Source organism: Panthera leo, chromosome E1 (genome assembly GCF_018350215.1).
Source record: "Panthera leo isolate Ple1 chromosome E1, P.leo_Ple1_pat1.1, whole genome shotgun sequence".
Lineage (NCBI taxonomy): Eukaryota > Metazoa > Chordata > Mammalia > Carnivora > Felidae > Panthera > Panthera leo.
In genome coordinates this window covers 56,836,825-56,848,978 of record NC_056692.1, presented here as the reverse complement: position 1 = coordinate 56,848,978, position 12,154 = coordinate 56,836,825, and the positions used below count along the sequence as shown (strand labels likewise).

The 12,154-nt window shown below is 60.2% G+C and overlaps 1 protein-coding gene across 2 annotated transcripts in view; it reads right to left on the bottom strand.

The window, feature by feature from the left end:
- SEPTIN9 (septin 9) overlaps positions 1 to 10,692 on the bottom strand; it is a 146,858-nt gene extending 136,166 nt beyond the window's left edge. Inside the window, exon 1 of one of the 2 annotated variants that reach the window (XM_042917074.1) lies at positions 10,596 to 10,692. In XM_042917074.1, the coding sequence (XP_042773008.1) occupies positions 10,596 to 10,614 (19 nt within the window). In that variant the 5' untranslated portion in view covers positions 10,615 to 10,692. The remainder of the gene's footprint in view (positions 1 to 10,595) is intronic. The other variant, XM_042917078.1, reaches the window with a different exon arrangement.
- Positions 10,693 to 12,154: the final 1,462 nt, after the last annotated feature.

The window sequence follows — 12,154 nt, the reverse complement described above, 5'->3', positions numbered from 1 at the left end:
TCCCCCACTTTCTCTCTCTCCCTCAAAAATAAACAAACGTTAAAAAAAAATTTTTACATCTGAAGTTCAGATAAACAACAGATAATCTTCAAGCATCATCCCTTGCCCTCCCAGGCTCTCCTCTGAGTGACAGAAGAGATGCCGTCCACGGGACGAGGTCTCCAGGTCCCCCGGTCTGCCACCCAGCGAGGGGCTTGGGAGGAGAGCGGAAGGTGGGAGCAAGGGAGAAACGGGGTACCTCCTTCCCGCTCTCTCTGCCTTGGGAGGTCACGTCTGGCCTCTGCCGAAAGCTGTAGCCCCTGCCAGGCAGGCCCGCCTTCGTCCCCAGCGTCGGGGGACTCTGGACCGGTGACAGGACCTCCTCCCTCTGACCCTCCGATCTGGCGGGGAGGGGATGGGGGTGGCTTCCTGCTGCTGAAGATCTGTAGGTCGTCTCGGCAAAGCCACCGAGAAGGGCCCTGACCGTGTGTCGACACGGTCAAACGTTGTTGCAAAATGTGCGAACCAGGAAATACCTTAAATCCAATCAGTTAAAATCCCTGTGTCCACTCTGAGCTCCTGCCCAACACACTCCTCCTGTGCAAGGAGCCACCGGAGGGGTACTGCCGTCTGGGGGTGCCGGCCAAGGAGAGGTTGGATGGAAAGCTATGTAGTTGGGACTCAGCTGGGTTGTATTTACACAGCTCGCACCTTTCTGCGTCTACTTAGGTGACCGCTGGCCATTCCGCGGTGGGAGTCCAGTGATGTGCCTTCTGGTTCCCGTCCCCACCCGTGTGCTGCGCACGGTCAGAGGGGCAGGGCAGGGGCGTGGCCCGAGTGCATGCCGGAAAAATGTGGGCAGAGGGGGAGAAGCAAGATGTGGCACGTATGGAGCCAGAAGCTCGTCTACGGAAAACCATTCCAATCACCAGACACAGAGTTGTAAGCGGAGAATTCAGTCCTCGTCCACGTTGAATCAAAACGACAAGTATCCCCAGCCAGGAATGAAGGTACAGTTACAAATGCCCTGTACTTTTATTTTTAAGGTTTATTTTTATTTTTGAGAGAGCGAGAGAGCGCACGCAAGTGGAGGAGGGGCAGAGAGAGAGAGAAGTGGGGGGGGGGGGGACAGAGCATCTGTGCTGAGAGCACAGAGCCTGCCGCGGGGCTCGAACTCACGAACCGCGAGATGGTGACCTGAGCCAAAGTGGGACGCTCAACCGACTGAGCCACCCAGGTGCCCCGCAATGTCCCATACTTTTCTGTGTCTTTCTTAAAAACAGAAATTATCTTCAAAATAGAATTGATCAGAATTCTTGTGTTTAGAGGGCAAAGATCGTGGCAATATCACAAACTGTGAAGTCACACTTTTTAATGCATCCCAACTACTGAAGATAAAAAAAATAAACTTTGATTAACCAGGAAGATGAATGAAATTTCTATTCTCTCTCTTTCTACCTCTCTCTCTCTTTCTGTTCGGAATAAATGATATGACCAAGTCCTCAGGTAAAAGAAGCGATCAGAGCATGTGGCCAAAACAGTAGAAAAAAAAAAACAAAACATTGCTTTGGAGACAGGACAAGTAGTTGATTGATAGAAGCATTCTTAGGTTTCTGGAATTTCTGGTGCTTATGGTATATGCCAGCTGTTTAAAATTTACAGTTTGGGGGCACCCGGCTGGCTCCGTTGAGGTTGTGAGCTTGAGCCCCACGTCGGGCGCAGAGATTCCTTAAAGACTCAGATCTTTTCGGGGCGCCCGGGTGGCTCGGTCGGTTAAGCGTCTGACTCTTGGTTTTGGCTCAGGTCGTGATCTCGCGCTTCGGGAGTTCGAGCCCCGCGTCGGGCTCTGTGCTGACAGCTCGGAGCCTGGAGCCTGTTTCGGATTCTGCATCTCCCTCTCTCCCCCCGTCCCCCGCTCACACTCTCTTTCCCAAAAATATATACACGTTTCAAAGAAAAGGAACAAAAATAAACAAACTACAGTCTCCTTCAAAAATAAAATAAACCTCGCGATGTGTTGTCACTTCCTCTCTCATCCTAAACAAGAAATCACGTTCATACTTTTCAAGAGCTGTATACGCCCCACGCCACCTGGATCTGCCCCCGGCTGCTCCTGTCCGCCGCCCGTGTGACAAATTCCCCACCCTGAAGCCCTTCGGTTCCGAGTCCTCAAGCGATTTGTTTCCTGGTGAGACACCAGTGCAAACGGCCCACGCGGGAAACAGAGGAGGTTAACAAAGGGCCGATGGACCCCCGGGAAGATCGAGGGTAACGTGGAGAATGGTTACGATCAGAAACTGCCGACCACGGCAAAAAGGGGCAGCAGGAAGGTGCCCCAGAACACGGCGAAAGGCTTCGTCCGCCTCCGGGCCCCACTGTTTAATGGGCCCCCGGGTCACCCAAAAGGCAGCGGCGTTTCATCCAAGCTTTGGATGGTGGTCAGAGCATAACCGGAGGACAAACCACAGAGACAGGTGGGGTCAGGGGTGCAGAGGCCCGGGAAGGGCTGGCGAGGGGAGTCAGCACCCACAGAGGCCCAGCGGGCAGGCGGCGCTGTTGATCGGCCTGGAGTTCCAGGAGTCTCTGCGGGAGTAACCAGGCAGCAGAAGGAATGGTCATCAGGAGAGGTGACTGGTCACCTGGGGCGACTGGCCCCAAGACTAGGGCACTCAGGCTGGCCCAAGGAATCCAAGGGACACCTCCCAGGGTCCAGACGCACCTGTTCATGGGGCCAAAGGAGGGACAAAGAGAAGGGGGTACTCCTGGCATCACTTGCCAGCCAGAGACAGGAGTCAAGCCCTGTAGGCAAGCGGGCCAGTCTTTTACTGAGCTTTAATAAGAAACATTCTCTATCCTCACGTGGCGGGTAAGGGGACACTCTGGTCTCTTCCTCTTCTTACAGGGACTCCAATCCCACCGCGGGGGCCCCACCCGCAAGACCACCTAAACCGAATTACCTCCCAAAGGCCCCACTTCCAAAAACCACCCCCTGGGGATCGGGGCTCGGACGCAGGGACTTGGGGTCGATGTTTCAAACACGCGAATCCTCGAAGCTGACTGAGAAGCAGATGGCAGTTTCTGTTCATCCAATGTCCTTACAAAACGCCAGTGGTAGGAACCCTGGTCTGGCTACGGAGGCAAGCCCAGGAATGAAGGAGAAAGGGCGGCGGCGTGCGTGACGTTTTATGAAGCTAATTACCTGGAGAAATTTCCAGAAAGCAACAGCCCGTGTCCCACAGCTAGCAGCACACCTACTGTTAAGATCTTCGGCTCCGCACAGAACCCTCGACCGGAGTCCCGGGCCCACTCCCAGCCATCACAGAAGAGGCTGCAAGTCAGCAGCTAGGAGGGATGGCTACATCAACCACGGGACATCCACTCCGAGAGCCACTGAAGTTACAATTCTGGGATCCACGCAGGACATCTGACTTCAAGCGGAAGGAGCAGAATTAAAATGGTTTTTCCAGGGAACACGAGCCGCCTCTGATAATCAAATCAAATGATACGTGGGCCTGTGCGTGTGGCCGAGGGTGCACGAAAAGCAAAAGTTATGACCGATGGGACTGAAGAATCTGTCCTTCCCACGTCCTGTTCACAACGGCCATAGGTTAGGAGCCAAACAAACAGCCGGGGTGGGGGTGGGGGGGTCGAAAAGGCAAAAGAGAGAGTAAGAGGCACGGCGTTTATTTTTAGAAAGTTTTCCTTTAAGAAAACAACACCAGGGGCGCCTGGGCGGCTCAGTCGGCTGAGCGTCCGACTTCGGCTCAGGTCACGATCTCGCGGTCCGTGAGTTCGAGCCCCGCGTCGGGCTCTGCGCTGACAGCTCGGGGCCTGGAGCCTGCTTGGGATTCTGTGTCTCCCTCTCTCTCTGCTCCTCCCCCGCTCATGCTCTGTTTCTCTCTCAGAAATAAATAAACATTAAAAAAAAAAAAAATTGAAAAAAAAAAAGAAAACAACAACAAAAAAGGTCCACACGCAAAGGTCTGGCCGCTCGAGTGTCAACCCCCAGCTCCCAGGAAGGTGCGACCATCCAGAACAGACTGGATCGCCAGGGCTGAGGGTGTGCCGCAACTCAGCCCCCCCCCCTCCCATGCCACCACCTCCCCCTCCCCCTCCCCGGCCTCACAGCGCCGCCTGTGTGTGCAATGGGATGTTTCTCCCCGACCTGTGTTCCCCACACTGTCTACACTGGGGCACCTCTGTGCAACAGAAGTCACGGTTTTGTTAGCGACTTTCACAAACTAACCCCCAAATCCGTCTGAAGTTGATTAGCCAGGTTCTTAACAGGCTGATCAGGAAGGCAACGGGCGTTGGATTACAGGAGCTTTATTCTCCCGCTGGGATCTGATCCCCGGTGGAAACAGGAGGCACGGTCCACCGGGAAGGCTGTGAAAGCCCCAGGATGCAGGTCAGATTGAGCCGCGGGCCGAGCCCGGGGCCGCCTGCCAGCTCGCCTCTGCCCAGCCCTTCCTGGTAACCACACTCCCCAGGAGCGGTCTCCAACCGGGGCAGGCAGTCACTGCCGCCTGCCTTTCAGCCGCTGCCCCAACACGCCTGGCCCGGCCGGGACAAGGGGCCCTGGCACAGCCCTCAGGGACTTCCACGGCTGCCGTGGCCAGCCCTGATTCCCAGGTGCAGCCTTGAGGGCCCCACAAGGCCCAGTCACCGCCTGGGCATCCCTGCACCACCCCTTGAACCGCCCAGGACGAGCAAGGCCTCTCCAGGAGCCAGAAAGGGGGCAGTGGACAAGCCCCCCCCCCCATCGCCCTAGCTCGGCCCCACTCTGAAACCCCCGGCCAGGGAGGACACAAGACGCGGCTCTCCGGGGGGGGGGGGGGTGTCAGTCAGCAAGACAGAGGTCTTTCCCGCCCTCCTCGCCCCACCCAACACTGGGGCCCACACCTGCGGGCCGGGGTGGCCCTTGGGGATCCCTGTTCCCCAAGACGACAGGCCTCTGCAGGTGTAGAGCCAGCATCGCTGGGAGCGCGACCGGTGACGTGTGCTCCCGCCAGAGGAGGCGGGCGGCCTGGGCTCGGGGCCACCCTGTGACCCGGATCATCTTACCGTCCCCGCCGCTGCCCCTTTCCCCGCCCTGGAGGCCCGCAGGCTGCCAGCAGTCACGCTTCAGAGAACCAGGTCAGATTAGGACGGGAACAAAGCCCGGCTCTTACAGAGCTCCAAAAGGCCCGAGAGGGCAAGACGCCTGGGAGCCGCCACCCCCTTCGCCACAGCAGTGGACCTGGGCCCCGGGTGGGGACAGGGAGATAAGGCAGAGAGAAACTGGGCTGGGAGCAGAGTACCACGCTCAACCTTGGGGACCCAAGGCCAGGCCGCCCTTCCCCGGCCGCAGTGGGAGCCACCAGGGTACAGGAAGGACGCTGGGAGCCCTTCCCAGCAACTCAGCAGCGCCCGGTGGACCCTTCTGGAACGAGCGACGGAACCCACAGGGAGAGTCGAAATGGGCCAGGAACCTCGGGGGGGACAGGCACCCCACAGCTCAGCCAAGGTCGCTCTGGGGGACCGAGTCCCTCAGCACGGTGGGCGCCGTGGTCTCGTGGGTTCTGTGTGGTCTTGTCTACAGGTTCCCAGGGGGCTGCACCGCCACTTACCCCCACTGATGTCCCCAACCCCCCCCCCCCCCCCGGCCACACCTAGAGCTGGGCATTCCTCGATAACAGTGCCAGCACAGAGGGCCGGGAACCCAGCCCGTCACCTCCCTCCACAGCGAGGCTCGCACCCCTGGGGCCTTGGGCCTCTCTCTCCAGCCCTCCCTCCCCCAAGGCCACCAGCTGGATCCGCCCCGGAACTGGCGCTCGTCACCCCTGGCTGGGCCCTGCACTGCCGTGGGCTGAACCTTCCTTATCGAGTACATCTTAGGCAAACTGCATATCCCACACAACAGTGCCCGTGGACAAACAGCCTTGCGGAAATAAGGTCCCGCCCCCAGGTCCCATCCACGTGGGGCGGCCTGGGGCGGGCAGGAGAGTCTCGCCAGGCTGCCCAGGGAGTTGCGGGGGAGGGGACTGCCTTCTTCCCCCTGGGGTCCCTGGGTCTCCAGGTGAGATGTCCTCTGCAGACGCCCACCTGGGAGCTCCACGCCCATGGCCGGCCCCCATTGCCACCTGGGCCGGGGCTCTGGGCCTCTGCTCCTGAGAGGCAATCTCACGTCCCCTCTGCACCTGTCCTGGCTTGGACACGGAGGTGGGTGGGCAGAGCGGGGCTTCCAGAAAGACGGTGGGCGACCTCCAACTCAGGTCCCTCACACTGGCCTCTCAGAACCCCGCTGGCCTGGCTGGGAGGTGCTGGTGGGCAGGTGTCTGTGAGCTGGGGCGAGCCAGAAGGCCAGGCAGGGAGGTCACCCCCGTCTCTGCAGGAGGCCAGGAAGAGGGACGGCCCCCGGTCTCGGGCTCAGTCAGCTCGCTCACATTTGTGGGGTTCGGGGATCCCCAAGTTCCGTGGTCCTGGGCACCAGTCCGCAGTAGTACAGGCTAACTGCACGAGGTAGCTCTTTCTCTCTGCCCACGTCCGCAGATGAGCCAGAGCAAACAGGCCTGGCCCCCAGGAGACAAGGGACAGCAAGGACAGGGCAGGGGAAGGGGCCAGAACAGAGAAGAGGAAGAACCTTGTCCACGCTCACCCGGCAACCCGGCAACCCGGGGTTAGCTCACTGGGGAAGTGTTCTCGGAGGTTCTTCGCCCTTCCCATAAGTCAGCTCCTAGGGCACTGGGTGTGGAGAAGGCCGCCCACTCCGGGCCCGGCTGCAGACGTAATCTCTCTAAGGCCATTGCCCTGGGGTCCAGCCTCCTACTCGGGCCTCTGGAGAAGTCACTACAGGGCAGAGCTTTTTAACCCCTGGTAGGCCAGGTACCCCTCTGGGAATCTCCTCGAAGCCACAACGAATCTCCAAGTAATTCCTTACTGTGGCCGGTGCACACACAGACCAATGCCCACCCCCTTGTCCCCCGTTTCTGTGGCTCGTGGGCCCCAGGGAAGCGCCTGTGCCACTGAGGGTTCCCAGGGGAGCCGGGGACACTGGAGGGCAAGGTCTGTGTGACCTGGTGTGCAGTGAGGAGCCCCAGACTCAGAACACCAGAAAACCCGGGGGACTCAGGCAGCAGGCGGCTGCAACACCGAGGGGCTGCGGGAAAAGCCTGGGCCTCACTCCGGCCTCTAAAGCCGCAGAGGTGCGGGGAGGACCGGACAGCTCCTGGACTTCCTGGCTAAGGCAGGGACACGCGGCCTTCTCCTTCCTCCTGCTGATGAGGACCATGAAGACAGGGGCGCCCGGGTGGCTCGGCCGGTTAAGCGTCCGACCCTCGGTTTCGGCTCAGGTCGTGTTCTCACAGTTCCTGAGTTCAAGCCCCGCGTCGGGCTCCGTGCAGGGCCTGCTGGCGCTTCTCTCTCTCTCCATCTCTCTTCTCCTCCCCTGCTCTCTCTCTCTCTCTCTCTCTCTCTCAAAATAAATAAACTTAGCAAAAGTCATTTAAAAAAATAAAAGAATGATGCTGACCGTAGCCACCAAGGTACAGAGCAGGCCTTTCTAGGCCTTTCTACGCACGAGCTCACGCGATCTTCACAAGTCAGCGTCGACCCCGTGTAACAAATGAACCAAGCGAGACCAAGTACCTTGCCAGTACCAGTGAGGGAGGTGCCAGGTTCGGATTTAATTCCAGGAGCCCCGCAACGAACCACGGGGCCACGCGGCCTGTAGACGGACATCGGTCCTGGCCCACTGGAGCCCACAGGGGAGGTGGGCCCGGGACAAGCCTGGAGCAGCACGGGAGCTGCTGTCCTAACGCCCCATCTGGGCGTCTGCCATGTTCTCCACCTGGAAAGATCCTTTTATTCTCTGACCTACTCACAGCTTCTCACTTCTCAAGGCCGCCCACTCAAACCTCCCGTCACGCCCGTGGTCCCCGCTTCCAGGGTATTGGGTAGCATCTGGAGCCCGTGTGGCGCAGGAACACAGGCAGGAAGGGCGTCATCCACCTGCTTCTCGCCCCTCCAGGGAGCATGCAAGCTCCCTGCAAGCGGGGACCACGATCTTTCCATCACCTCTGTACCCTCGCGGCCCTGCCTGTGCACGCCCAACACACGGTGTGTGTTCAACGAATGCGTACAGACCCAAGACACTTGGGATCCCCCCACAAAACATATCTTCAATTTTTTTCCTCTTTCCAGGGGCGCCCGGCTGGCTAAGTTGGCTAGGCGTCCAACAGCGACTCAGATCACGGTCTCACGGTCCGTGGGTTCAAGCCCCGCGTCGGGCCCTGCGCTGTGAGCCCAGAGCCTGCTTGGAATCCGTCTTCCTCTCTGTCTTTCCCTCGCTTGTGCACACACCTGCTCTCTCTCTCTCTCAAAAATAAACATTAAAAAAAAAATTTCCCCTTTTCAGACACTCACGAGTACTCCAAGGCAGCTCTACAGAGAACACCATCAAAATCATTCCATTTATTTCCGAGCCCGTAAATAGGTCCAGAAGCAATGATCCCACTCAATGCAGGAAAGAATAAAAGCCTTCTTCGTTGTCCTTGGATTTTCAATACTGGGGGATTTTTAACACCGTTTGAGGCTCCTTAATTTCATGGCATTCATGCTACGTAGGGGTCGGTCTGACTTCTGCCAAGCAGCCCTGTGGAACCGGGGCACCAGGGGAACGGGAGCGTGTTCAGAATGGGGCCGAGAGGCCACCCCGCCCCTGGGCCAGTCCCCTCCAGTCCGATCCCACACAACTACAACGGAGTGACCCAGCCCACCTTGGACCGCTGCCAGCAGGGGAACAAACTGGAAGGGGTCCAAGCCCTCCCCGCACCCATCCTGCAGCACCCCGCCCCGTTAGGTACACACAGGAGCCACGGAAGCTAACTTTACAAGAGCTGGTTCCTACTCACCCCCATAAACTCTCCTTCCACTGACTGCACAAAGCTTCAGCTTTGTTGTCTTTATCTACCTGGGGGGAGGCGGAGAAGGCGTGGAGGAGAGGAGAGGTCGAGCCAGCTTGGGGGGGCCCTCTGGCATCCGTGTAGGACAGTCTCCCCAGGGAAAAAGCCAAGGACCTGTGACCTGGGAGGACCCCCGATCACACCCACTGTCCAGACCCACCGGCAGGACGTGAGGTGTAAGGAGACAAGGGCAAGAGCAAACAGGGGTCCCTGGGCCGCGCAGGGCTAGCGATCCCAGGGAGAGGGCCTCACGCAGCAGCAATGCCCACATCCATCTCAAGTATTTGGAGCATGCTGGGGAGGGAGGCCGCGAGCCAAAGCCCAGGATATGCCACCTGGAAGCCCCCTCCTCCCCCACCATCACATCAACGCACCCACGCTTCCGAGACAGAGCCGGGTTAGGGCCGCGCTGTTGGCCACAAGGGGGTGAACCTTGACATTCTAAGCCACTGACCCAGAAGGGTATTTTAAAGGAAGTTCTGAGTAACCCTCTTTGAGACACGTTATTCTTTATTACTCATTTTGGTTCCTGAATGTGGAAAGCAGGAGACTGAGAAATGACCCACAGGCAGGGGGGTGGCCTAAATGGCCTCTTCGGTTCCCAGTGAGTCCCATGATTCTGGCTTCTTATCAGTAAAAATCAAGTCACGGGTCCCTGGCAGAAAACTTCACGTCCAAATAGATTAAGAACGCAGCTAGCAAGGTGAGCAAAAGGGCAGATGCCACTGAATTCAGGGCTGAGGATCCTGCCTGGACCCTTTAGGGGTGAGGGGGGAACCACAAAGAAAAAACAAGAAAAGAGAGAGGACGGAGATCTGGGTTACCCTGACCTGCCCTTCAGTGCTTGTGGCCTCAGTTTGCCCATCTGTGAAATGGAAGTTCGGGGTGATGAGAGCCAGCGAGGCCTCCTCCACCCGAGTGAGGGCAGGCCCACTGGTGGAGTCAGGATGGGTGCCAGGACGCGGAGGGCGCTGTGAGACCCACCGGATGAACCCTCGTTACCCAACCCCCCGCCCCCAGCGCTGCTGGGCGGTCCCATTTGGCGAACTTTCAAGGCATCCGCTGGGTACAGGCAGTCCATCTGAAGGATGCTGCGCGGCCTGGACCACCAGCCCTGGAGGCTGAACCGGAGGAAATCTTCCACCAGCCCCCCCCCCCGCGCACTCCGGGACCCCAAACTCCCCGACCGGCCGGCGGCGCCCGCAGAGTCGGCGAGGATGCAAGGGGCTAGGAGAGCGAGCAGGAAGTAGGGCCAGCCCGGGGCAGCGGCCCCCACGGCAGCCCCCTCCAGACCTCCGGGCGACCCGCGGCTGACGGCGCCAGGGAACCGTGGGCCAGGTGGGGGGCGGGGCCGGCCGTGCAGGGGTCAGAGGGCTCGGGCGCCAGGACCCCCGCCGCGACCCCCGCCCCGGTGTCCCGCACGTGCGCGCGGGCCCCGCGGCCTGGGAGCAAAGGGGGACGCCGGGTCCCTCGAGGGGCCCAACGCCTGGAGGCCCCTCGACCCCCACCCGGGGTGGGGACCGCGTCCACCGGCCGGGCGCGAACTCCCCACCCGCCACAACCCGCGCCTGAGTCCGGCGGCCCGCCCCGGCCCAGGTAAGGAGGGCGCGTCCCGCGACCCCGACCTCCCCCCCCCCCACCCCCACCTCCCCGCGCTCCGGCCGCGGCGCCCACCTGAGTACGACTTCTTCATGGTGCCGCCGCGGCCGCCGCTCCCAGGAAAGTGTGGCTGCGGGGCCGCGGGGCGCAGGCTCCCGGGTCGCTAATCCCGGGCCGGGAGTGCGCGGGGTGGGGCGGGAGGAGGGGCGGCCCGGCCCCGCCCCCGGGCCCGCCCCCGCCCGTGGAGGTGCGCGCCCGACCCCGCCCCGCGCTGCACCTGGCGCGGCCCCGCCCCCGGCCCCGCGGCCCCGGCGCAGCGTGTCCGACGGTGGGGGGGGGGGGGCGCCCACGTGGTCCGCGCAGGGCCCCACGCCGTCCCCCAGCGTGGAGGGCTGGCTGCGGGGGCGTCCGGCCACCTCCCTGCGCAGGGGGCGGAGAGGGCCAGGTGGCCCCGGGAGAGGAGAGAGCGCGGGGAGCGGCCTGGGCACGGGCGGGCCAGCCCGGGGTGGGGGGACTGGGGGAGGCGGTTACACAGGCTTAGTGGACCCGGGCAGGGCGAGCGGGGAACCTGTCCCTCCACCCTCTGGTAGTCAAAAGGGCAGACTGCAGCGACTCCTCCGATGAGCTCATCTGTAAAATGGGTGCGTTGGATCCGATCATTTCCGTTCCGTCTGAGAAAACATTGGTCCGCTTTGCGCCAGGTCCTGTGAGGAGGGCGGACGCGGGGCGCGCGCCTTTCCAACCCGCTTAATACACGCAGTGATGAGGGCGCGCGCGTCCTGGCAAAAGGTGTCCAGAAGAATTCTGTATCCTTAAGGAAATTTTCCGTAATGAAAAAAAAAAAAAATGTCTTAAAGTACAGAGGTGAAAGCGATACATTTTGTCTAGAGGGTGAGGTCAGAGCTTGATTAAGGCGGGGCCAGCACACGGTTTTAAAGCATGAGCAGGAATTTGCCAGGTAGCCAAGGTTTAGGGAGGCAGGCTGTTCCTGGCAGAGGGAAGGGCGAGGCGGGGCCGCAGGCGCGATGTATTACAATCTTGTGGAAACACACAGGGCCAGGCCTTCCAGGTTTGCCAGCGCAGGTCCCCGGGAGGTGGGGGGGGACAGTGGGGGGAGCAGATTCTCAGTAAGGGCGCAGCTGCGGGCCCTGCCCCCACCGCGAACCAACCCAGGCCAAAGTATGCTTAGCCTCACCAAGAGCCGCTCTTCCCCATTTCTCTTTTACTTTCGGGAGAGGGAGGGACAAGACGCAGTTTTATTTCCTGCCAGAGAGTGGGAAACTCCTATAAATGGGAACTGAGGCACGTGTGGCTGGGTGCGTGAGTCCTTCCCACCGGCTTCCCTTCTTCTTTTATTTACTTTTTAAATTTTCTTCATGTTTTATTTATTTTTGAGAGAGAGAGGGGCAGAGGCGTGAGCGGGGTAGGGGCAGAGAGAGGGAGACACGGAATCCGAAGCGGGCTCCAGGCTCTGAGCCGTCAGCACAGAGCCCGACGCCGGGCTCGAACTCACGAACTGTGAGATCGTGACCTGAACTGGAGTCAGTCGCTTAGCCGACTGGGCCACCCAGGCACCCCTTCCCTTCTTTTTAAAAAAAAAAAAAAAAAAAGTTTGGGGCGCCTGGGTGGCTCAG